Here is a 25,703-nt window from a genome sequence, read left to right as displayed (position 1 = left end):
ATAAAATTAGATAAGAAAGCTCTAGAAGATATAATATAGGAAACATTTGTACAGACCAGTGTAAATAAAAGTGCACTGATTCAGTATGCATACAAAAAAAGTGAAGTAAAAAAAGTTCATAATCAAACATGTAAATAAATTTGACTTTTCGAATAGATGAGCATGAAAGGAAGGATTCTCTGCATTATTCTTTTTTGTTGTTTACTGTTGAACTCCGTGTGTGTGTGTGTGTGTGTGTGTGTGTGTGTGTGTGTGTGTGTGTGTGTGTGTGTGTGTGTGTGTGTGTGTGTGTGTGTGTGTGTGTGTATACTCAAGCTGATGAAGCTGATGAACACTAAGGGAAATTAGTTAAACAATAGCCATAAAGAAGTCATTAAAGTTCCAACACAAGAAAAACTTCCAGGTATGCTTAACACAACCGAGTCACTGCTGATGTAATGAATGTTATAAATTTCATCACAGCTGGAGCAGCTCTTTGTCCTTCCAGAGAAACTTTTAAAGCTTCCTGAGGATCACTCTTGTGCTCCAGCTGCTTTTAGAAATGCAACTGAGTGGTCTGGCCAGACTACATCAGATTTGAGGGTCTGTTTTCTTTTTTTCCTCAAGGGCTTCACAGATAAAATGATGAAAACTCTTTCATCAAACCTTTTCATCTCCCTTTGCTCTTTTTTTTTTGAAGAGCAAAGCACATCTCTGTCACTTGATGGCAGAAATTGTTCAGTTTAGAAACTAGAAGAAAGATAGACCAACCACAGATCAGAGTGCAATGTTATCAAATGCAAATGACATATATACAAGTATTGATTTACAATGTATGCAATGTCCTGAGAACAGTATTAATCCAATGTACAATGTAACTGTAATTTAGCTTTGTCATCAGAGAATTTCCAGGTAGATGCCCATCTCTGCATCTTCCACAGCTGTACCCTGCACCTCTCTTACGCCTCTGACTTCCTGACCAGCTTCTTGGTTAATTCTTCCACCTGGTCCAGGTCTTCGTCTCTCCCCACCTCTCCTGCCCATTGGACGGATCTAAAAAAAAAAAGGGAGAGCAGCTGTTTTCACTGGAAGAACTGATTTGCTATTTCCTCTGGAAAAACTGTGCACTGAAAGATCAAGGTTATCAAATACCTGCTTAGTGCGGACAAAAAGAGGCGTGCAGTTCTGGTAAACAAGCTGGTAGCTGCCATTGGTGTAAACATGAGTCACTTCTGTGCAGTTTATATATAGAGGCATCCTGTCCTGATAAATTTCCAATCCTCCAGGATACATGGTGGGATGTCTTCTTAGAATGTGCCTGAGAGAAGCAGAACAGGTATTTGATAGACTTGATAATTAGGCGTGACACAATCCAAGCAAACTTTTAACAGGAAATGTTTCTGTACATACTTTCTAGCTCTCTTTTTGCAGCAGTAGACAAGAAGGGCCAGGAGGAATATGACCAGGACAGCGGTGACAGCAGGTAAAACCAACCACAGGAAAAATGCTATGTCTGTATGTGGACCACAAGAGCAGCAGTGGATCAGCATATAGTGTCCCATCACTGGATTATATCAACTTCAAACTTCAGTGCAAACAAGAAAAATCTGATTTTCCAATCATAGCTCAAGAAAATTATTTGGTTTTCTTTGCAGCTTCTTTTCTTCTACTTGTGTTTTTAAGCTGCAGGCATGCTGCACAGAAGTTTCAACACAAGCAAGACATCAGAGTGAATAAACAAGAGGCAGGGCTGTTGTCTTTCTTAGTATGGAAAAGCAGTGCTTTGAACACACCTTCTTCTCCCTGCAGCAAGACCAGCGAGTCGTTTCCCAGAGCGTTGAAAGCAAAGCAAATCACCATCTGAGGTTTTTCCATTTGCCCTCTCAGAATAGCCGTTAGCACACTGGGCTCTGATGTTACAGACACGTTGTAATCTTGAGGTGGAACAGACCCATTAACGCTCCAGGTGATTGCAGGTTTGGGGTTGGAGTCGACCGAACACTGGCACAACACCTCTGATTCCTCTACAGTACAGGTAGAGGAGAGCTGGATGATGGCCGGCTTATCTGGAAGAGATAATAATGTCATTAGGTTCTCAATAATATTTATGAGGATATATCTACACAAAACACAGGATCTAAGGATTAAAAGGCAATTTTATAATTTTTTGAATGGGTTGGATGAGAAATTTACAGAAAATGAGTTGCCTTCTAGCCTACTTGGCGTATGTAAAAACAACAGTTCATTCACTATTTATTGGCTGTGATTAGTGTCTTTACAGGCCTCGCAGACTGTTTGGTCAGTGAAATCAAATAGATGCATGCAGAAGCTCCACATTTAACTCTGTGTAAGACAAACTCATTGGGATTTAATTGTCCTGTTTATCACCCAGTACACATAACAGTGTACTGGGTGATAAACAGGTTTTTTGCCCTTTATTTTCAAATCCATCCTGGTTAATGTATAATCACCTGTTTTTTGTTTCTCTCAATGGCTGCTCTGCAGTCTATCTACAGTTTGCTCTATCTTCACACAACAAAAGCTTATTGTCTTTCCCTTAATTTTTGTGTTTCAGTCATGGACCAACCTACTTACATGACTGAAACTTAACAATTGCTTTTTCTCCTGGGAGAGTTCAAAGTTCAGATTTCAGTTTTTACTTGTCAGTTGGATTTGAATTATGCAGCTGTAGTTGTTTTATTTTCCTTTTATTATCCCCCTCATCTGTTTTTATCAAGCTCTACTTGTTGAACCTTGTTAATTTGATGCCAAATAAATGCCTGGTTAAATCAAATCCTATGGTTTGGTTAGTTGGGTGCAACCTAACAACACGTATATATGGGATGCAGAGAAGACCAAGAAGCGGTAGAATTACATTGTATATTAAGAGTTGTGGGTCGCGATTCTCCTCGGCCAATCAGGTTCTGAGCTAAGCACCGGACCCTCATATCTCGGGTCACGTTGTACAGCCGGACTGTGTGCGTTCGCTGGTTGAGGTGCACAGTGCGGCCATGTTGACTATAGGACCAGTGGTACTCTGTTGCTGGAGGGTCAGCTTTACATGAGCACATGAGCAGTGCATTGCCCCCCTCCTTCACTGCCAGGGTCTGGACTTGAATCTTCACATCTTTTGGAGGAACTAAGAGCATTAAAAGGGAAAAAGAAAGGTTTTAGCTTACTGAGCCAGGAACACAAATACACATGTCAAATCTATACTTACACGTCACATGTAGGTCCTTCAAAGTGGATAGTGTTTTAGGGCCTGGGAAGATGACCTGACACCTGAGCTTGGGCTTCACCTGGTGTGTTACAGTAAAGGTCAAAGAGGCCAGTAAAATTTTCCTGTGGGGATCTGGGTAGAGTGTCTGTACTTCCCCAGGTTCAGTTATATTCTTCTGGGCTCCTCGCTCCCACCTCCACTGCAGATCAGGCAGTCTGGAGGGGCAGTGGTAGTTGACAGAGCAGTTCAGGGTGACCAGTTGTCCTTCTGTGGCTGACAAGATGCCGCTGATGACAGGAGCTTCAGGGGTGTCTGCCAAGAAGGAAAATCTCCATCATTATGGTTTTATATTAGTGTATTAAAAACATAAAAATCATACAAGCAAAAAGACGAATTCTCTTACAACAACCATTAGTGCTAGAACTACTGAACAAGTCTACTCATATGTGATAGAAACAAGACTGTTTAATGAATAATCCCATATTTCTTCTTTTGTGTTTTTTCCTGTAGTTGATATTGATTCACCCCCAAACAGCTAGTCAGGCTTCTTCCTGTTAAACCAGAGTTTTTCCTTCCCAATCTCATGAAGTTCTTGCTAAGATGGCGCTGTGTGATTGTTAGGGTCTTTTACCTTACAATATAAAGTGCGTTGAGTGACTATAGTTGTGAATTGGCGCTCTATAAAGAAAATGTGAATTTTTATTTATAAATGTAAAGATAAAAAGAAATGCTTAATGCTCTTCCTGTAAATTTATTTTAGATTTAAGAAAATATGTTTTCACGGGAAACATTTTAAAGTTTATTTAATAGTTAATCTGCTTAAGACACATATGCACTTCATGCAGCTTTTTTTTTTAATATAACTTTCCATGCGGGGGATTCTCTATTGTCTGATTGTACTAATAATTCTTCTATGTAATATTTATCATGTGAAAAAAATCAAAGTGTTTTAAAAAGTAGAAAAGAGGACATGCATTGTTTTCCTGACTCACAAATACGGTCCAGGTTGAAGCTCCTTGGCTTCCCCCAGAGTGCGTCGCCCACTGTCTTCAGAGAAATTTCAAACACCTGGGGGTCATCCTCCCTGATCCTTTCGATTTTCACTGAGCAGTCACCATCTGCGATTTCGCCAAAGAGGGATGCTCTGCCTTGGAAATCCCTGCTCACTTGGCCTTTGTCCTGGCTGTTAAAAGCGGTGCTCTGAAGAGGAAAAAAAGGGCCACCACCTCTGAACCTTAGCCGCACATCCACCCACTGCTTCCTCCCCCTAATAGGATGAGGGGCTGGAGGCGTAAAGGAGCAGGGAATAACCACACAGGTGCCCACCAGAGCCTGGACACGGTCAGGGACTGAGGGTACAGGAGAGACAGCCTGCACCCCCCTCCACAATGTTGCTGTTGTACAGAAAGCACAGAAAATCATTTATCCAGCATTATTCGACAGTAGATTGAACTTTACATAACTGAGACACAGTAGTGATATTTCACAGTTTTATTATGACAACTAAAAAACATAAGAGAATGTCTCAAGGACACGGCTGATTAAAATATTTCATATATTTAAAAAAAGAAGCTGTAAAAGCTGTAACAGCATTGATTTCTTGCGACTGTGTAGAAAGGTCATCGTAAAAACTAAACTTTATATGACAAGAGGTTTGTGCTATCTGGAAATCTTACAAATACCACACTGTTTTGCAACAGTTGTATATTTAGAAAGAGGAAGAGAGCAGCTGGAGTTTTAACTCTGTTAATAGTTAAATCTACTATTCAGACTGCAAAACATGTCTATGTTTTTGTAATGAAAAATATTTGTTTTAAGTTATAAAAATGTAGAGCATTTTATTACAAAAATACAATCTGATTTGTTAACATTTAATTTTCATCAGCACAAAATATTTTGCAGAAAACATTCAAAAGACAAAAAAAAAGTACTTAAAATAAACCTCTTATATTGATAATTTAGGAGAAGCCAGTGGAGCACAGGGATTCATTAAAATACACCACATAGCAAACGTCCTCCAAATGCAGCCAAAAAGCAACTATGTTAATTTTTTGGAATTTCTTTTTTTTTTCTTCAAGAAAGTTTAAAGTGTATTTAAAATGATCAATAATTTGTTTAATTACTTACCAAAAATCAGGGAACACACAAGGAAGACGATGTCTGCCTGCATGTCTGCAGCCCTGCTCTGATGGCTCAGACAGGGAAGGATGAACAAAGGCGCAAAGAGGGGGAAGCTTGATTGTTTCATTATGCAACTGGTACTATGACTTCCTGTGATGCCCCCCTCAAACGTCCATTATCAAATGAATGTTTATTATATTTGTTTATTTTACCTCCACTTATCTTTGTCGCTCATAGTGTAATTATAAAACAAATAAATCATAGGGTTATAACTTTAGAATATATAGAGCTTATAAATGATCCAAAAATCATTAAAGTGCTGAAGTCCTTTTTTGCAAAGGAAAGAAAGACCTCAGCAAGCAGCTATGAGACAGCACATGACAGTGAGTGAGTCACTCTCATGCTGTTGCCCAGTTCCTCAAAGGGACTAGCAACTCAAATCTGATACATTTCTCATTCCCTGTATACGGACCAGCCAAACCACAATAGTGAAAAAAAAAAAGAGTGTGGAAAAAAAAGAGGGGTTTGAATATTAACTTTTTAGTGACATATTTGCTATGCTGTTGACAGCAAATGTCTGCATGTGTGTAAGTAGGTCATCACGGATGAAGGGGAAAAGTGTAATATTGAAACTTTATGAAGTTGAAGCATTTAAATAAGAATTGTCTGTGAAGGTTCTCAGTCATCCAGGTCATCATAGTCTAAGGAACTTGGAAAGAAAAGCGTCTTAAAGAAGTCCAGACGCTTTTCTTTCCAAGCTCCTTAGATTAAATAAGAATTGTTTTCTCTATTATCGTACATTGAGACATATTTCGTAAACTGAATTTGGCATAAATAATTTTAGAGCACTTAGTCTTTATTTAACACCTTTTAAAATGATCTGACCGAATATATTAATATGAGCAATTTCATTTCCATGCAGTGTGTAGTGACAGAGCAGATATTCAACACAGACTACATGTGGAACAACTTTTAGAACCTATTTTAAATTTGTTTCCATTTTGTTGCAGTTATTGTCATTATCACCTTGAGATAAATTTTTCTTCAGGCTCAAACAAAACCAAGTAATCAGAGTCGGGTACAAAGGCTTTAACTGCTTGAACTCTGGACCCTTTTAAAGCTTGTTTGAATTGCTGCTTGCACCTCCCTGCTCCTTAAAACAGACTGCAAACTGCCTTCGTGCCAAAACTCAAGACTGCAATGGCAACACCAGATGTGGCTTAAAACCACAGCTTAATGTAAAGATACTACAGTGCACGGATAAGGTATGTGTTGAGAATGGTACCGTTTGTACAGAAATCCTTATTGTTGTTCATGTGCATAAATGCAGTTTGGTATATGTGTGAGAACTGAAACATCAAAGTTTGGGTCTTCTCTTATATTACTGAATGCAGTAACTATTCATTTAAAGCTTTGATTATTTTTTTGCTTTGGGGGTCAGCACTATTGTAAGAAGTTATGAGCTCAGCTCAGCAGCTGCTCCGTTCTCAGAGAGACTTATTGCTGAAGTGGACATGTGACCATCCAGCGCCCTTGCTGCGTTGGCTGCGTGATGCCGAGGTGCTTTCGTCTGCCTGCTACCTGTCTTTGCTGGAGAGGTCGCCTTCCAATGCTGTGGCAAAGGCACTGGAGACAGTGTGTGCCACAGAGGAGAGCAGCCAAAAGTTCCTGCAGGTGTTGAGGGAAGTGCAGGATTACTACTGCAGAGACCTGCAGGTCTGGGTCGAGAGACACTGCAGGAACGATGCAGTCACTAAATCAGCACCTACATCTGTGAAAGTTGAAGGTGAGGCTGCTTTAATGTGCTGCTGTTGGTTTTTACATAAACAGGTGTAACTGAAGTTAATCTTCTTTGCAACCTTGAGCTGATTGTGAGGGGCTGTTAATAGAAGACAACTTTTACAACCTATTGAGGAAAGACATGAAAGAAGATTAGATGCAGGGTACAATCAGCTTTGATGCCTCGCCAGGATTTTTTTTTTTATTTTTTTTTACTTGTGCAGAGTTTTAAGAGATAATTGAGATTGAGCTCAACTATCATAAGTTAAAATGTGTCAGTGATTTGGATATTTGGATCAGGTATTCATAGTTCCCTGATGATGAGACTCAGGGATATGAAAATGCTCAGTCAGCAGAGTCACCTGTGAATCTGACGTTTTAAACAAATACATATAAAATAACTATAAATTATTCTATGATTTCAACAGACAAGAAGTCCAAAAACCCCATTGCTAAACTGTTTAAAGCAAAGAGCAAAGGATTCACCCTCACCACTGACGTTAATGGTATGAATTCATTGTTTCATCAAAAAAAATGTTTACATATGAATTATATAGTAGTGTACGTTATTTCTGGTATGTTTTCTTTATAGCGATAAGCAATAAATGTTGTCCTGTTTTTTTTAATTTATAATTCCTGGTTTCATTTTTTGCTGTATATGGAATATGTGTATGAATTTGAATGTATGCCTTGATTTACCGTTATACTGTAAAAAAAAGGGTTATTCTGAACTGTTAATCACACAAACTTCTCTACTTGAGTCTATAAAAAATGTATATAGAGCTGGAAATGGACATAATCAGTCAATTTAAAATGTAAACTGACATTAGGCAAATGCAATTTTTCGTGATTTGATTCCTGTGCTTGCAATCAAGTAAAGAGATCTGACTTTCATATTGCAGCTAAGGAAGAGCCAAAATCTTGCAGGAGTCTAAAGTTGGCCAGCATCCGAGGTAGGATGAAAACAGGTCAACTGAATTCAAGAAGCCACAATCTTTATCTTATAAAACACTGCAGAATAATGTAATTTAGTTTTTTAAAAATATCTTTATCTTCTATTCCAGTTTCAATTTCTGCCCATAAAACAACCTTACTGAAACGCACACAGCAGTTAAAATGTTACTCAGAGGGAAACAGGGAGGCTTCAAACTCAGCTTCTCACATCGAGATCCGCTACACTGACCTTTTCGTGACAGAAGACAATGACTTAGTTGACAGTAGCCAACATGAGTACTTTGCCTTGGCGGGCAGACGTGCTCGCATCTATGTCCACCAGGCCTGCCAGCGTATCCGGCCCGGTCATCTGTTGAGCCCCCAAGAAGCATTGGGACGAGCCCCTAAAAGGGTGAAAGTGAAGGGTATTGCAGGTATAGGAAAGAGTGTGGCAGTACAGAGATTGGTCTACGAGTGGGCAATTGGGAAGAACATGCGTGAATTCACCTGCATTTTTGACCTACGCTTCAGAGAGCTCAATCTAGTTGATAAACCACTGAGTTTACTGGAGCTTCTTGAACAACGGTTCCGATACCTAAAGGAGGCTCTACCTGACCTGCTCACCACACCAAGATCATTGCTTTTCATCTTAGATGGTTTAGATGAGTTTAAATTCCCTCTGGACTGGAACAGACCAGACAAAAACATTGATGTAAAATCAAACGTTCTGGTGTCAGAGCTGATGGTGGCTTTGATAAAAGGAAGCCTTCTTCCAGAAGCATCAGTCATAATTACAACAAGGCCATCTACAGAAGCTCCCAAGCGTTTCTTCCAGAGATGTTGTGTGGTGCTGGGCTTTGAGGAGGACCAGGTGAAGGAGTACACCGCCAAGTTTTACAAAGACAGTGAAGTTGCTCAAAAGGTGTATGATTACATTGTGAACAATGACAACTTATTTGTGCTTTCCTTCATCCCTCTTTATTGCTACATCATCTGTACCGCTATGGCTGAGTTCTTCTCTTCACAGCCTAACAATGCAGGTGAATCGAAGTCTCTGGAGTTAAGCCCACCCAGAACAGTCAGCGAGGTTTATTTCTGCTATTTGTTTACAGCAGTCAAACACCATGGACTAAAAGGGAAGACAGAGAGAAGCACACCTAGATCAGAGGTTCTTAGCCTAGCTAAACAACAACTGATGAAACTGGGGAAACTGGCTTATGAAAACCTTCTACAAAAGAAGATATTGTTTGATAAAGCAGATTTGGAGAACTACGGTGTCACACCTGCTGATGTTCAGAGCACCTTTCTCTGTCATATCCTCCAGCCTATTAAAGAGGAGACAGTGGAGATGTTTTCTTTCTTCCACCTTACTGTTCAAGAACATCTAGCTGCCTTGTACTGCGCAATCAACCTCTCCAGCCAGGACGACATAATACAAGCTCTTGACTTTTGGTGCTTCGGGGTACGTCCATCGTCCTCTACTGCTGCACCCCTTCATAATTTACACCTTAGCGTGGATAAGCTCGAAAGTCTCCAAATGTTCACACGTTTCTTCATGGGAATGCTGCGAGCACGGTTGTCAGGCCATTTAGAAGGTCTTGTGCATTCTCCCATCGAGCAAGAGGACAGCATCCCCAACAGGCTCGGTTTGTGGTTCCGAGATCAGTTCAAAACCAGGGAGCTGGAAAACCAGGTAGCCCTAAATCTTCTCCACTGTCTGATGGAGTTCCACATGAAGGAAACCACTAGCTTTGCAGCACCAGAGATCACAAAACTCAACCTGTTTAAAATGAAGCTCAGTGTTGTGGACTGTGCAGCGATACACTACGTGCTGCAGTTTTCCCCACACAAGCTGCAAGAGCTCAACTTGGGCTACTCTAACATCGGAAACCGAGGACTCAACAGACTGAGACCAATTCTACATCGATGTGAATCTCTCTAGTGAGTAGCTCATTTTATATTCACTTAAAAATATATACTGCAGTTAAAATAAAATAAAAATAAGTTGGGGTTTGAGCTTTCCAGCTGTTTGATGCCATTCTGTGGGGAGCTTGCATATTCCCCCCGTGTCTGCATGCTTCTCTCTATGTGTGTTAGCTCTGTGATGGATGTGAACCCTGCCTTCTGTTTAATGCATGCTGGGATGGACCCAAACCCCCTTACATGTAAGACGGCCAAAAACAATGTTAACCAAAAGTTTCTTTCTTTCAGTTTGAGATACAACTGCCTGGATAAGCAAGCAGCTATTTTAGAATCTGCCATTCTGAAATCAAATGAGTGCCAAGTGAAGAAGCTCTTGTAAGTCATTTAAAATATTCAACACTCAGGTGAAAATTATTTTTTAGAACCTACAGTGTGTGACTGACTTAAATGTTATGTTTTAGCCATTTACATGGAAAGTAGTCCAAAAACATATTTATCATAGAAATATTGCATAGCTGCATTGTGAAATGCAGGATGACTGGACTCAAATTCAGACTGGACAGTAAGTTAACAAAAAACAAGCCCTTATTAGAGGTGATAATATCCTAAACACAAACCTTACAGAAAAGAAGAGTGCTGGAGAAAAAACTGTGACCGCACCATGAACTATCAACACAGGGACAAAGTATGATGCGAAGGAAAACACGGGCATGGTTGGACACAGAAATAGGAGGGAAACTAAACATAGCTGAACATCACTGAGATAAACACAAGAGAGAGAATCTAATGAAGTAAAACAGGATTTTAAAAAAGACTCAAAACTCTGGAAGGTATACGAATAAAACCAAAAACAAATCAGGAACTAAAACTTAGCTAGAAATAAATTAAAAACTAGGAACAATAATTAAACCCATCCATCCAGCTAATAAAGACTACTAAATAAAGATGCACAGACAAGAGACATATACAGGGATATTGGAGGAGGCTTTGGAAATAAATCAAAATACAAAGAATCTGACACAAATAAACTCCAGAGACTTACCGAAATTAGATTTGAAAAGTGGAAAAAACTAAAGGCCAAGCATCCAAAACACTAAAGGTGTAACTCAAAGGCAAAACACAGGGGCCAAGACAAACTAATTAAAGATTAGCTTTATTTCTCAAACTCTTTTGCACATACACTCTACATATACATGAAAATTGTAATGCAATTTAATATATTTAGTTATAGTGTGATTAATCAATTAATGTGTCCTGAACTCAGAAAACTAGCAGAGAATTAATGGAAGCAAGCAACCAATTAAAACTTAATTGATTTAATCCAAGTTTTTTGCTTAAGCTGATGCTTTCCAATTATAGGATAATGACACTTCTGGTGAGTAGTGTGAGATTTGTATAAATTGTGTTTCTGATTGCCACAAAAAATGCTTTTCCCCATGACCCCTTGACATTTTTTGATATAAGCAGCACACACAGAATATGTTTCCTGCTTCTGTGTACAGTATGTGCGGCAACAACCTGGGTCCTGAGGGGGGTTTGGAGCTGTGGAATGCTTTGGAGAACAACAGCACTGTGGAGGAACTTTATCTGGACATCACCGGCATCACAGAGAGAGGAACAGAAAACATCGTCAACTGTCTCAGCAAAAACACTTCTCTGAAGACACTGACGTAAGATTAAAAAATAAATCTGCATGTGTCCAATGCACTCCATGTTATACCACTGCCATCTTTAATCTGGGTCCCTTTTTCTTTAATGTTAGATAATAGCTGAGGGTTGTAAGAAGGCATGTCCAAAAATCTGTTAACCAGTGATTTCTTCATTGTACAGCATTGTTGGAAATGACATTGGAGCAACTGGGAGGAGAAGACTGAAGGAACTGGAGAAACGTCGGCCGGAACTCAGGATCATTGCAAACTTTGTGGATGACCTTGGGTTACTTCAGGCATACCTGGATTGGGTGGAGGAGATCCGGACTGACAGAGACCAGATGGACTCCGTCAAGAATGCGGATGCCCTGCAGTCAGTGCTGAAGGGGCTCCAGGTGGCAGGGACAATGGAAAAGGGGGCGAATGCAGAGAAAGCCAAAGAGCTTCAGACAAAGATTGAGGAGCTACTGAACTATTCTACAGAAGTGATTAGAGGAAAATGATCACACAGAAATGAACCATCTCAACCATTAAATCTTACGGAAAGGAGCCATTAACATGAGTAGTTCCACTTTTACTTGCAACCGCTTGCGAGAAACCCAATACAAAATCATACATCGCCTTTATATAGCTCCTAATGTCTTGCATAAGATTGCACCTCATATTTCCCATTTTTGTAGTAAATGTCAAAAAGAAACTGGCACTTTTTTTCATTACTTTTGGGAATGTAAATTAATCAAAAGATTTTGGAGCTTCATATCTCAAGAACTAAGTAATATTTTTAACAACCTGATTCAAAGGGACCCCGGGTATTTTCTTCTTGGCCTACCCTCAAAAGAAGTAACATTGAATCACTTGCTGCGCAAATTATGTGACAAACTATTGCTGGTAGCTAGGAAATGTATTCTCATTAATTGGGTTAAGGATGAACCTCCCTCTGTGACGTTGTGGTACAGAGAATTATTTAAAGTTATTCCTCACGAAAGAACTGCCGCTATTTTAGGAGGAAATGAGGGTCTCTTTCTCAATGTTTGGTCCCCTTTGCTTTCTTATTTGCCAAATGATTTGTCCCAACTGTTGAGGGGGGGTGGTTGCGATTAAGATGTTCTCAGTTAAATAGGAAGTAAGTGTAAAGGACAATTCATTCTTGGAGTTTATCTTTTTCTCTTTCTATATCTGTGGGTAATTGAGTGAAAATATGTTTTTTGTGTGTGTGTGTGGATGTGTTGGTGTTTTTTTTTTTTTTTCTTTTTCTTTTTTTTTTTTTTTCTTTCTTTCTTTTCTGTAAAAAAGAAAAAAAAGAAAAAAAAGAAATAAACACGTAAAAAAAAAAAATCTTACGGTCTGACTTCAAGTTGTGAAGGTAGATCCTAAAAACCCAGACAAGTGTATTAATAACTTAAAACCACCTGTAATACTGCTCTATCATCTGGAGAATTAACAATTTCAACCTGATAACATGCTTTAGATGTTTAAATTGTCATTGAACCTGAGAGAATTTTTAATAGATTAGTATGTTCTTTGTGATGAACCTTTTATGACTGACAACACTGTACCTGCACATTTTTTGAATGGTCAATTGGACTCTAAATACAACTAATACTATTATTAGTTAATATTACAAGATTCACATAATTACAATGATTTTTAAGTGTTTTTAAGTGTCAGTGTGATAATTTAGAAGTCGGTTCTTTTCCAAACTCAGTTGGAATTAATAAATCAACACGCTGCCCTCTAGTGTCCACATGTTTCACACCAAAGAGAGAAGAAATTCTTCAACATCACAGAAACTCTGAGCTGAAAGTAAAATTCAGCTCGAATGACAAATTTATTTAATGTTTCTGTAAATCTTTTTTTTTTTTACGTATTAAAGAAAAATAAATTGTATTCATTTAAAAAAAAAATAACAAGAGAATGGAAAGAAAGCAGAATGCACAAGAAAATGTTTCTATTATTGTTTACAAGGTAGATCATCCATTCACTTTCTTTGTTTTTAAAATACAAATAAAAAACGTATTTTTCAAATAAAACTTCCAGTTTTTCCATAATTTGTTGTCAAAGACATATTTTTTTTATTTATGTCTCTACACCACGACAGTGGAATCAGTATGCATTTTGTGAGTCTCATGAATAAAGCGCTCTGTTGGTTGTTGACATTGACAGCAGTGGATCTGAAAGGCAGAAAGCAGAACTACAATGACATTTAAAGAAAAGACACCAGGGACCGAAAAAATCTGACTATTCATGTCAACACACAATATTCTTATTAGCTAATTGTCATAACAGTCAAAGTTAATTCAGCAATGAATTTTAATTGTGACTAGTTTTTAGCTTATATATATGGAAACCAGTAAACAAGTCATAATCATATCCATGACACTGCTGAACAATTAGAAGTCTCCAGCTCAGAGCTAGCATATGAACACACTACCACCTAGTGTTAGGATAAGGGGTTGTTTGTTGTTTCCAGTTCTTAGTTTCTAGTTTCTGAGTTTTCTATTTAGTTTGTGTTTCTAATACAGCAATAAAGCTGCCTCTTTTCATTCATTCATTTGGGTCCTCATCCTGCCTGCCACACAGCTACATTTGACATAGTAGTAACATGCACCAAATAATGACAAGATAAGATATGATAAGATAAGATAAGGCTTTATTTATCCCACAGTGCGGAAATTTGTGCGTTATCTCAGCTCAGGTACAGATAGCAGAAGAAAAAAAATACAAAAATACAAATAAAATACAAACAAATACAAAATAAGTAATAATACACTATATACAATGGTAGCATACACAGTATGTGATTATGGATAGAGGGTTGTGGAAATATGCAAGACATAAATTTAACTATTCTACCACTACTATTACCATGCAAGTAATAGATATTCCTAGGTATCTATAAGTATAGACATGTACATGATGTATTTTATTTGACTTTTTGTTACGGAGTGAGAAACTTTCTGTTTAGTGTAATGCAGAGGAACATTATAGCTACTGTTGACATAGCAAACGCAGAAGGTTTTGGACAGAGAAGGGTTTGATTGTCATGGTTTGGTGCTGATTTGGGGTTCTTCTGTAGCCTTTTATTTATTAATTTTTTTTTTGCCCTATCTATGGCCGTTGCTCTGGACTCTGCCTATTGGTGTAGCTTCACGCTTTGCATTTGTCACACTTCCCTTCTATCTGATAAGTAGTAACTGGGTTTTCAAGGACCAGCTTGAGCCACCGCTCTCTGCCACATTCCTTGAGAAGAAAACTGTGGAAACTTGCGTGTAATACATACCTGCCTGTCCACCTTCCACCGCCTTGAGGAACTCTTGTCAGTCTAATCCTACATTGTTGCTTTTCTCTGGAAAGTATCAAGTAACTACCAGAGGTGGGACCAAGTCATTGTTTTGCAAGTCTCAAGTAAGTCTCAAGTCTTTATCCTCAAGTCTCAAGTCAAGTCTCAAGTAATGTCAGGCAAGTCAGAGTCGAGTCTCAAGTCACTGGTGTAAAAGTCCAAGTAAAGTCACAAGTCTGAAATTTTGAATTTCAAGTCCTTTCGAGTCATTCAAAAAAACGAAAAAAAGCATGTTGCAGTTATATGCTAAATGTAAATATTAGACCATGTAATTTTTAAATCTGTGTTTTTCTCAACACATGACAAAATAGTGAACTTAGAAAATATACACAAATTGTGAAATTGCACCTCTTTAGAATGCAGCTCAATTAAACTTTGTCACGGTCTGGCTAGGGCAGACCGTATGTTGCAGGGAAGGACTCAAGCGCAGACCGAAATGAGGTATGAATAACAAAACAAGCCGTTTATTAAGGCAAGAAACGAGGGTACAAAATAATAGGGAATCGATGAAAACTAAACAATGACCTAAACTGGGTGAACTAAAACGAAACATACAAAACTCTAAACATAACGAACTGACAGGGATACCTGGAGCCGAGACATGGATGAGCAGTACAACAGACGAATACAACGGACCAGTACAACGGACGACCTGACAAAGAATGACTGAGAACACACAGACTAAATGGACACAGGAAGATAATGAGGGAAGTGGCAACACCTGGGGAAACAGCTGGCACATATGAACATAATGACGTCACAGTGGGAGAGTAAAACTGAACACGATGAACACAGAAACGCCAGACCTCTTCACAATAAAACAGGAAACAGAGTGAGATAGACATGACAACCTGAACTTGACAACATAAGCCACAGACATGAAATACATGAAAAGCAGGGGAGAGTTAACATGGTGGAAACACGAGGGGAAAATAACTAGAAACACCTAGCACTGGAATTCCCAGCTTCTACCGTTCTACCTTTAAAAGCCGGAGAGCAGTCAAGTCAAGAAGGCTTCTACCTTAGACCCCCGCGGAGTCATCATTTTGCGTTTCTACCTTTAAAAGCCGGAGAGCAGTCAAATGCTGGAAGTGGAAGCTAAATTGGCTAGTCATTCATATGTATATTGGGTCGTTACCTAGGAATTCTGGAGGGAGGGGATTGGGGGAGAAATCAACACACATGAGTCTAGGTCCTTTGTTGCTGACATTTATTGATAAAAACAGTAGTTTCATTTCATGTTATTTCCTTTTTCATTTCAAGCAAGGAAGTGGATGTAGTTAGTAAGTAAGATATTTCAGACATTATTCTGACACAGAGGAGGAGATACTGGAATTATAATTAGTATCTATGCATGCATTTGTGATTTTGTTTGACCTTCCCATTGCTCACAATTTGAATTTGTTCACACTGCAGATGAGGAGACTGCTTCTCCACCAAAAAAGAGAGCTTGTTTGGGGACTGAGACAGCGAAAGATGGCACAGTGTGGCGTGAAGAACATGTGGGGACCCGTCTCCCTTTCACCCCTATAGAACCGTACGCTGCAGATGGAGAGCCAACGGCTAAGGCCAGGAGAAGTATCTTGAGTCGCCTTCAGAGCTTCCTGTGTTTCATCACTCTTGACATGCTTCGTAGCATTCAAGAATGGACTATTCAACATGCACAGCAAACGGAGCATGTTTGTTGGTTCATGGACCTCCCTGAACTAATGGCATTTATTGCTATTGTCATCTTGCGGGGGGTTTACAGGGTTCCATCTGTAAATGACTGCTGGTCAGCAAACCTGGGAAACCCACAGATAATTGGAACTATGGCACGAAACCGCTTCCAAGACATCATGCAACACCTACGCTTTGATGACAAGTCCACCCGCTGTGATCGAGCAAAGACTGATAAGTTCGCTGCAATTTCCAGTGTGTGGGGATCATTTGTCACCAACTGCATCACGTGCTACAACCCTGGTCTACATATCACCATCGATGAACAGCTTTTCCCATCAAAACCTCGGTGCAGTTTCCTGCAGTATATTGCCAGTAAACCGGACAAGTTTGGGATCAAGTTTTGGGTGGCTTGCGACCTAAAATCCAAGTACATTTGCAATGTCTTCCCATATCTTGGCAAGGACCCCAATCGTCCCACTGGGGAGAGACTTTCCGAAAATGTAGTTATGAGGCTGATGGAACCATTCCTGGACAAGGGCAGAAATGTTACCACTGACAATTTTTTCACATCGCTTTCACTTGCGCAAAAACTTCTTAGACGGAAAACCACCATCCTCGGCACAGTCAACAAGATTCGCAGGGAAATTCCTCAATCCACTAGACAGACAGATCGCAATGAATTCACCACTCAGGTATGTTGCAGGTCTTTTGTGGTTCTATGTTTATGTGTTTCATTGTGTGTAAAAGGGCTATGGAATTAACAATTTATCTTATTTCTTAGGTGTTTTCAACCTCTGCTGCCACGCTGACGGCGTATGCGGCCAAACGGAAGAAGACAGTATATATTCTTAGCAGCATGCACAGCGTGGTTCAGACCGAAAACACTACCAAAAGGAAGCCAAACACTGTCACCCTTTACAACAAGACAAAGTGTGGCGTGGATGTGATGGACCAGATGGTTCGGGAGTACACTGTCCGCAAAGGAACACGGCGCTGGCCAGTTGCCGTGTTTTATAACATGATTGACATGGCAGCACTGAATGCACATGTGCTGTATCAAGAATGCACCGGGACGAAGGAAAGACGGGTGGACTTCCTGGTGGCCCTTGCAACCGAATTGGCTCACTCTCATGTAGCTGCGAAGAAGGAAAGAAAAGAACAGTTGCTTCGGACACAACCCTCCACACCGAGCCCTGGAAAAAGGGCCACGTGTCAGGTCAAACACAGATGCAAAAAAAATCAGGCCACTGTGCGATGTGTTCACTGCTACAGGTACACATGTGGTAAATGCAGACGACAGATACCGTGGCAGTGCCAGGATTGTGAGTGATTGCTGAAAATGTTGTAATGTACTCACTCAATTTTTGTTATTATTTGTAAACATGTGTACAAACGGTTGGTTTTTTTTCTATTTTCATCAATAAATGTCAGCAACAAAGGACCTACATGTGTGTTGAGTTCTCCCTAAGATGGCATACTGAAACACTCCAAGTGTTTGCAAGTAAACCTGACAAGTTTGGGATCAAGTTTTGGGTGGCTTGCAACCTAAAATCCAAGTACATTTGCAATGTCTTCCCATATCTTGCTGGTACTATTGTACCAGTGCTCTGAATGGTGCCACAATGGACCACTGATCAACGACCACTGAACGACGGGGTGACGGGTTGCAGTGTTGCACTCACTTTTTATTATTATTAGTACATATGTGTACAAATGGTTGGTTTTTTGTACTGTAAGCAATGGGAAGGTCAAACAAAATCACAAATGCATGCATAGATACTAATTATAATTCCAGTATCTCCTCCTCTGTGTCAGAATAATGTCTGAAATATCTTACTTACTAACTACATCCACTTCCTTGCTTGAAATGAAAAAGGAAATAACATGAAATGAAACTACTGTTTTTATCAATAAATGTCAGCAACAAAGGACCTAGACTCATGTGTGTTGATTTCTCCACACTCACTGCGGATGAGGAGACTGCTTCTCCACCGAAAAAGAGAGCTTGTTTGGGGACTGAGACACTCATCTGCAGTGTGAACAAATTCAAATTGTGAGCAATGGGAAGGTCAAACAAAATCACAAATGCATGCATAGATACTAATTATAATTCCAGTATCTCCTCCTCTGTGTCAGAATAATGTCTGAAATATCTTACTTACTAACTACATCCACTTCCTTGCTTGAAATGAAAAAGGAAATAACATGAAATGAAACTACTGTTTTTATCAATAAATGTCAGCAACAAAGGACCTAGACTCATGTGTGTTGATTTCTCCCCCAATCCCCTCCCTCCAGAATTCCTAGGTAACGACCCAATATACATATGAATGACTAGCCAATTTAGCTTCCACTTCCAGCATTTGACTGCTCTCCGGCTTTTAAAGGTAGAAACGCAAAATGATGACTCCGCGGGGGTCTAAGGTACTACCCCGAAATGACTGCTCTCCGGGGGTGTACTAGGCATGAAAACGATGAACTTAGGAAACCTGAAGGCTACATAAACTAAACACAAAACGCTGGGTCAGCAGACCCAGGATCATGACAAACTTAGCTCCAAGAATAATTTTCACCGACAGTTCTGAGATAAGCTGCATGTTATTCTTGGATGCGGTTGTAGGACCGGCTTTAAAATCGCATGACAAAAATATCATACACATTAAAAAAAACTGCATCACCAACGTAGCCTGGAAAACATTTGCTAGTTAGATGAAGTCAGCTATCTCATCGTAGCATATTTATATGCATATTTATAATCATACGGTTCTTGGAGTGAGTGCACACACTCGTGAAGTTTAGTAACTTCAGGTCACTGCAACAAGCCCAGGTACAGTTTACCGACGGATGGGTACAGGACCTTGAAATGCACCGTGTAGAACGAAAGACCATCGTACGTATCATAAGTTTACCAGTCTCACAAATCGTCGTCATAAATACACATTCGTTAACCGTTTATTAATAGGACCTTTGAGCTCAACGGTAATTAATTAGTAGTGGAAATAATTTGTGGTTCGCATCACAGAAATGTAGCAGTGACAATAATACTGTATGCTGTAATCGCACTGGGCAATTGGTGATACAAAACAACTGTTTTACCCTGTGAATAAAAGTATATGTTTTTGTCAATGTACCATAATAACAGAAGCGAAACGCAATATTGTGTCAGGACAATTCACTATTTATGCACAATAAACAAAGGAGCATAGCGCGACAATTTCTGTTCAGCGCCAGACTTGCTTGTAACCTATATCACCAATTATGTTAAGAAAAATGACGCATTAACTACAACAGCAGACTGACCTTTGTGGAAATGCTTGGAGCAGACTAACCTGTGAGCTGGAGTGTTCTGGGACATCATATTTGATCTTTGAATGGCTGCAATCCAGGCCACCCGTCGCCTGTTTGTCACTTCGGAAACATGGCTCGAACAATTTCTCTTAAACGACGTAATCCGATAACAACCGATCTCTTTACCCGTCGGCTTCCCGTGGCTGTCATGCGACCGGCTATTGCAGTTAATAATACAACAGCTTCTTGACATTTTTGTGTTTCTTTTTATCACTGTATAACTGATTTCAATCGAAAGCCTGCGTGCGCTAGTACCTCTTGCCACGAGTTCCCAGAATCCTTTGCGGTTCTACCCGTGAATGACGTCACATTTTCAATCTCTATATAATATGCATGTTAAATTTTATATTTGGGGTAAAATATCAAGTCTTTTCAAGTAAACCGGTTCAAGTCCAATTCAAGTCCCAAGTCATTGGTGTAAAAGTCCAAGTCAAGTCACAAGTCTTAGAACATTTTTTCAAGTCAAGTCTAAAGTCATAAAATTAATGACTCGAGTCTGACTCGAGTCCAAGTCATGTGACTCGAGTCCACACCTCTGTGTAATACTGCAAATGATCAGTGACTCAGGTTAACACTAAACTTTAAACGGCACCTCTGTGTGCTGAACATTTAGGATTGAGTCAGGCTGCATTGACTGTGGGACTTTAATGTGTTAAAAGCAGGTTGAAGACGGCTCAGAAACATTTGAAGATTAAAATTTAGCATTATGGCTGGTGGTGGTTTGTAAAGCCTCTACTCAGCTGTATTTTTGTTACTAATTTATGTTTGTTGTTGTTTAACACAGATTTCAGAAGAGCAAATATGCTTAATAGTTTAACTAGATTTCATTTGTCAGTGTGGGACTGCTGAGTCACCGGAAGAACTCATTTCATTCATTCTCCACATGATGTTCATATACAGAAATGTTTCACAGGAGCTGATTTCTCCCAAAGGGTGAACTAGTGTGTTTCCATAGATTACCTCTGTATGAATGTACTTCTTAAATGAAGGCAAGTGTTTGTCCTTTTTTTGTTCCTCAGGTACAGTACGTGATATCAAGGGCAGGCGGTCAACACTGGGGGTAGACAAGAAGCAGACGTACTTCCAAGAGGGAGCTGCAGTGAGGTCAGAGGTCAGAATCTGAAACAGCTCAGGTTTATATTTTAGAGGTTATAAAAAATCAAAATGTATTTATAAAGAAACCTTTAAATAATAGTCATAATTATGATTATTATAAGAAATATCAAACATTTAAGTGGATTTTCTGTTACACATATTGTGTTAGCCCTGCGATAAACTGGCAGCCTGTCTTTGTCCTGTATCAGCTGGGATAGGCTTCATCCTCCCGCGACCCTGAATTGGATACATTGTATTCCAATTATGTAATCTGATCATTTACAAACTCAAGGTATCTAATCAAAATGTAAGTAATAATTATAAAATGGGAAAGCAGAAATAAGTGTGACATAAATGTAAATGTGTGAGCTGACATAGAGGACAGCTACATGCAGTCTGAAAAACCTTTGTTGTCAAGTTTGCAGGTCTATCAGCACGAGACATTCTTACATAGAAGAGACGTTAAAGTCTCTAACTCAGTGAAGCATTATTGGTCCCGTCTGTTTGGATAAATATAGTAAGCTGATGTACAGTATGTGCATTTATTGACACATTTTCTTAAGTGCTTATCCAGGATCACAGTGGAGCTGCAGCTGGATATGTTCACTAAATAAACCTTACAAAAGTTAACAATAAACCTGCATCCATGTACGTTGTTGTCCACAGGATGAGAAAATCAAACTGGAAGACTGTGGAACATGTTAATAAATGTTTGTGTGTTTATGCCTGTGTCTTTCACAGGAGGCGCTGGAAGGTTTCCCTAATAGTTCCTGGTGAATCAAAGCTGAACCATAAAGATTGCTGGACTGCATGATGGCCTTACCCCTGAGCAGTCATCCTGTTAAAGGAGGAACCAGTTAGAAGCTGTTTTCAAAGTAGCTGAGCAGATTTCATCTCACGTAAGCAATTAACTGTTTGTTCATCTGTTCTGCCACTTAAAGAGCATTTAAGGACGTCTTTTAAGTGTCCAGTTGAATTAATTCTACTGGCTCTCATGGTCATTTGTTATTATAGACATATTTTTCATGTTCATCCAGCTATTTAGTAAATTCTATCTATTTAGTAATATCCGTCAGCTATAAAATGTAATATAACTATAAAAATATCTAAATATCTCCTGCCCTTTATGTTTTAATGATGTAAGTCTGTTATCGTGTTACATTAGCATTCCTCACAAATCAATGAGATGCTGTACAGTACAATCCTACTGACACAGCAGAGGGATAACGACGGCTATTCAACATCGTTACACGACACATTTGAGCTGCATGATGCAGACAAAGTGACTAAATCATCTTTTTGTGGTTTATTGTCTTCAAACCAGCAGACAAAGCTGATGGCAGAAGATGTCAGAGAAGAACTTCAGGCCGTGGACTGAAAAGGTATTTTTTTCTTGTTATCAAAGACATTTGGAGTGGCAGCTTCTACAACTGGTTGTGCTAAAGTAAAGCTTACAGTCTAAGAAATCACAGTGTTGATATTCAGCACAAAGAGAAAAGCTCACTTGTTTGAATTTATTTACAATCATAGTTTTATAAATTCTGACTGTAAACAGCTTTTACAGCTTTGATATTGTTTGACACTCGATATCAGGTGATCGGGTTTAATTTAAAGGTTTCTGTGTCCCAATGAGCCATTTACACTGACCAGTGTCAGTCTAACTGTAACACATTCATTATTTAGATTCAACAAAGAAATAACTGAATGTAAAAAATGGCAGCCCTCAGGCCAGGTTTATAGAGATATATGCATGCATTATGAAATTTATGTATCCCAGATAATTGTTATTCATCTAGTCATGGCAGACCCACCCCTTCCTCCCAAGTTAACTGCAACCCAAAAGAACTAGTGGGGCTATTTACACACTCACAACCAGTGTGGGGTAAAAAGAGCCACCAAAAAGCTGTCAGCCACAGATGTGCTAGAAGAGTTAGAAACTCTACTTATGGAGAAACTTTCTAAGTCTAACAGGGGACAGGTACTCCTGCCCAAATAACATGATATAACCCCACATACAGCCCAGCCATAAAGTGAACCAAGTCATTTAGTTAAAGACAGCATGGGACCAAATGCATGTAACCAGCCTGCATCAACCTGGCATTTCTTCCTCCTGAATTAAATGAATGAATGGATGAAAGTTAAATGACTACAAACCTAAAGCCACTAGTTCCCACACTGGAGCTCCCTGACACTGTGTGTTAACTGTATTTAGCTTGTATCAACAGTTGTAACAGGCTAAGCCACCTGAGACACTGCATTGAATTTGTTCCTGTCTTAATGATTTCAGCTGACTGGTTTCAGCTCAGATGTTCTGCTTTTTCCTTTCAGTAGATCAAAGCAGCTCGTGCTCCTTCTGCTTCCAATTTAGAAGAAGAAGAAGAAGACGGTTTGTTCTTGAACATCAGTTCTGTTTTCTACTTTGATCACTTAGACCAAAAAAGTGTTGTTTTCAGATTCTTTCTTTTAAATCTATAAAGCACCTGCTCATTTTTTATTACAATTAGTTTCACATAAATGTTAGTGTTTCCTTTATGATCTTTTAATGCTTACACTACACTGTACATGTCTACATTAGAGACATTTCTGTTACCTGTTTCTGTTGACTCAGAGTTGTGAAATGTTCTTTTATTTGATGCACAATATGAAGTTCATAATTTTCTTACAAATAAAACTAATGACAAACATGAACAGCTGTGCTTATTTCTGAGTTTTTGAATGTGTTCATATTTAGACAGTGTGCATCTGTATGCTGAAACTGTGATGGTGAACCTGAGGTGATGGTCAACAGAAGGCAAATATATATCAATATAAAACAATATTGAAGTAATTTCTTTACCCTCTGCAGCGTGTGGACGCTGTGCACGCAATCACCTTATTCACTGTAGTAAACGTGCACCGCTAGCTCACGTGACTGTCTCCATGGTTACATCGTATATTATTAGCTATGTAAACAGCTTCCAAAGATACCACCATAGCTCTCTGCAGCTGTAACACTTTCACACTTTGCAAATCATTTCATGTTTTTGATAGTTATGAAGACAGAATATGTTTCTAAGGTCATGCTAGGCGGTTGCTATGGTGGTTGCTGTGGACCGCGTCCGATTCCTGTTATTAGCTGTCCGCCGCAGGAAGGCTGCGTTCCATTTACAAGTAGTGACAGTCTGCCGCAACTCGAACTCAAACCCCGCTTTGTTCTTTAATTAGGCCTTTTATAGCCGTTCATGACACGCACACACACACACATAAAGCACTTTGCCTCACCATGAGAATGCAAGTTTACCTAACCTAACCTTAAAGTATCTGATATAGGATAGAAAAATGAAGCAACCAGAGATTTAATGATGAAGACTCTGGGTTCTGTAGTTCACGTTTTACAGTCCTGAATGACTCTTTGCATATGATTTATTGAAGAGGACTTTAGAATGCACTTTACATTTAGACTGTTGCTGTTTCATTTTTTACATTGTTGCCGTGTTATGTCATGAATAAGGTTCACCTGCTGGGGGTTTGATGGATCAGCTGGACAATACAGTCAAAGACAGACTTCATTCATCATATGCAAGAATCCTAGTTGGATTTTTGTTGTCACTCATGTTTTTGATTTATATTTTTTTTATTAAGGTTTCAAAAACAGGCATTCACAGTATGTACATCATGTAAGCATACTTCTTGCTTAGGTTATCTGCCTGAGATACCAAAATAGTATTTTAATTTACATCCAAGTCATAAAGAAAGAATATTTACAACTATAGAAGCAATTGAAACAATCACATAATCCAAAATAAGAAAACAAACAAAACAAAACAACAACAAAAAAACACAGATATATTGGTAGGGGGTGATCCTATAAATATATACTCTCATACATCACCATTATTGGTTTGTAAAAATAAAATCTGGCCTATGAGGTGTGATATATTTGACCCAGTTTTCCCAGTATGATGTAAATTTCTCCAGCTTGTGGTTAACAGAAGCTGTTATCTTTTCCATGTTATAGATTTCCATTGTGATTTCCATCCATGTACTTATGTTTGGGCTCTCCGGGGATAACCATTTTCTGGTGATATTCTTTTTACAGGCCACCAGTAGAATATTTACTAGATGTTTATCATATTTAGGCCATTCCTGAGGTATATATCCAAAGAACATAATCTTACTCTCGAGGGGTATTTCACATTTAAAGATATCCTGTAAGGCATTATGTATTTCTCTCCAATAATCCCTCAAGATAGAGCAGTCCCAGAAAATGTGGTAGTGATTTGCACTTTGATTTCCACAGTTCCTCCAACAAGCAGGGGAATTATCATCATAATGAGACTTCTGAGAAGGTGTTATAAAGTATCTAATTAGGTACTTCCAGCCAAATTCCCTCCACTTTTGTGAGCTGGTACACATCCACTGATACCTCCATATTGCCGTCCATTCTTCCTCTAATATTTTTATCCCTCCTTCCTTCTCCCATTTTGTTCTAATATATGAAGTCGAATATGGTTTCAAGTCCATTAGACCCTTATACAGACATGATACAATTCTATCAATAGTTTCTGAGTTATAGCTTTTTATAAACAATTCCATCAAGTGTGTGTTTGTCATTGTTACATTTCTCATCTCACTCATGTTTTTGAACCAAATATTGAAAACAATTCTGACAGAC

At 39.0% G+C, this 25,703-nt stretch overlaps 4 protein-coding genes and 2 long non-coding RNA genes across 9 annotated transcripts; 5 read left to right on the top strand and 1 right to left on the bottom strand.

Annotated features, from left to right (window-relative positions):
• Positions 1–216: 216 nt before the first annotated feature.
• Positions 217–5,402, bottom strand: LOC120732697 (myelin-associated glycoprotein). The gene is made up of 8 exons (XM_040030467.1): positions 5,327–5,402; positions 4,192–4,593; positions 3,200–3,511; positions 2,855–3,118; positions 1,773–2,045; positions 1,390–1,492; positions 1,132–1,297; positions 217–1,032 (listed from the first exon to the last, which is right to left on the bottom strand). Exons 1-8 carry the CDS (start codon positions 5,367–5,369, stop codon positions 877–879), a joined length of 1,719 nt encoding a protein of 572 aa, XP_039886401.1. The 5' UTR covers positions 5,370–5,402; the 3' UTR covers positions 217–876.
• On the top strand, positions 1,205–1,774 carry LOC120732698. The gene is made up of 3 exons (XR_005695650.1): positions 1,205–1,315; positions 1,397–1,462; positions 1,635–1,774. It is a non-coding gene; the product is annotated as an uncharacterized LOC120732698 (long non-coding RNA).
• A 2,587-nt stretch (positions 5,403–7,989) lies between the features above and the next one.
• LOC120732693 (NLR family CARD domain-containing protein 3-like) lies at positions 7,990–9,974 on the top strand. Its single transcript, XM_040030464.1, has one exon. It carries the CDS (start codon positions 8,526–8,528, stop codon positions 9,972–9,974), a length of 1,449 nt encoding a protein of 482 aa, XP_039886398.1. The 5' UTR covers positions 7,990–8,525.
• Positions 9,975–10,148: 174 nt separating this feature from the next.
• On the top strand, positions 10,149–12,825 carry LOC120732694. The gene is made up of 3 exons (XM_040030465.1): positions 10,149–10,330; positions 11,458–11,625; positions 11,786–12,825. The coding sequence occupies exons 1-3, from the start codon at positions 10,164–10,166 to the stop codon at positions 12,105–12,107; spliced, it is 657 nt and encodes a 218-aa protein (XP_039886399.1). The 5' UTR covers positions 10,149–10,163; the 3' UTR covers positions 12,108–12,825.
• A 3,930-nt stretch (positions 12,826–16,755) lies between these two features.
• LOC120733046 (piggyBac transposable element-derived protein 3-like) lies at positions 16,756–17,936 on the top strand. Its single transcript, XM_040031041.1, has 2 exons — positions 16,756–17,298; positions 17,388–17,936. The coding sequence occupies exons 1-2, from the start codon at positions 16,756–16,758 to the stop codon at positions 17,934–17,936; spliced, it is 1,092 nt and encodes a 363-aa protein (XP_039886975.1).
• A 2,609-nt stretch (positions 17,937–20,545) lies between these two features.
• On the top strand, positions 20,546–24,292 carry LOC120732692. 4 transcript variants are annotated; one of them, XR_005695649.1, is made up of 4 exons: positions 20,546–21,065; positions 21,791–21,948; positions 22,374–22,431; positions 23,381–24,292. It is a non-coding gene; the product is annotated as an uncharacterized LOC120732692 (long non-coding RNA). The 4 variants fall into 4 exon arrangements; XR_005695647.1 differs by having other exon boundaries at positions 23,378–24,292; XR_005695648.1 differs by having other exon boundaries at positions 22,377–24,292.
• The last annotated feature ends 1,411 nt before the right edge of the window (positions 24,293–25,703 follow it).

The sequence above is a fragment of the Simochromis diagramma genome, unplaced genomic scaffold, assembly GCF_900408965.1.
Source record: "Simochromis diagramma unplaced genomic scaffold, fSimDia1.1 OVJJ01000361.1, whole genome shotgun sequence".
NCBI lineage: Eukaryota > Metazoa > Chordata > Actinopteri > Cichliformes > Cichlidae > Simochromis > Simochromis diagramma.
This window is presented reverse-complemented; position numbering and strand designations above follow the sequence as displayed.

Excerpts from the sequence above, each read along its gene's own strand:
- LOC120732694 (XM_040030465.1), top strand. The coding sequence starts at position 10,164 with ATGCATGCTGGGATGGACCCAAACCCCCTTACATGTAAGACGGCCAAA. Across the intron at positions 10,331-11,457 it reads TGCCAAGTGAAGAAGCTCTT|TATGTGCGGCAACAACCTGG; the intron begins GTAAGTCATTTA and ends TTCTGTGTACAG. Across the intron at positions 11,626-11,785 it reads ACTTCTCTGAAGACACTGAC|CATTGTTGGAAATGACATTG; the intron begins GTAAGATTAAAA and ends TTCATTGTACAG.
- LOC120733046 (XM_040031041.1), top strand. The coding sequence starts at position 16,756 with ATGGCACGAAACCGCTTCCAAGACATCATGCAACACCTACGCTTTGAT. Across the intron at positions 17,299-17,387 it reads GCAATGAATTCACCACTCAG|GTGTTTTCAACCTCTGCTGC; the intron begins GTATGTTGCAGG and ends CTTATTTCTTAG.
- LOC120732697 (XM_040030467.1), bottom strand. The coding sequence starts at position 5,369 with ATGCAGGCAGACATCGTCTTCCTTGTGTGTTCCCTGATTTTTG. Across the intron at positions 2,046-2,854 it reads CACAACTCTTAATATACAAT|ATAAGCCGGCCATCATCCAG; the intron begins GTAATTCTACCG and ends TATCTCTTCCAG. Across the intron at positions 1,033-1,131 it reads TTTTTGTCCGCACTAAGCAG|ATCCGTCCAATGGGCAGGAG; the intron begins GTATTTGATAAC and ends TTTTTTTTTTAG.
- LOC120732693 (XM_040030464.1), top strand. The coding sequence starts at position 8,526 with ATGCGTGAATTCACCTGCATTTTTGACCTACGCTTCAGAGAGCTCAAT.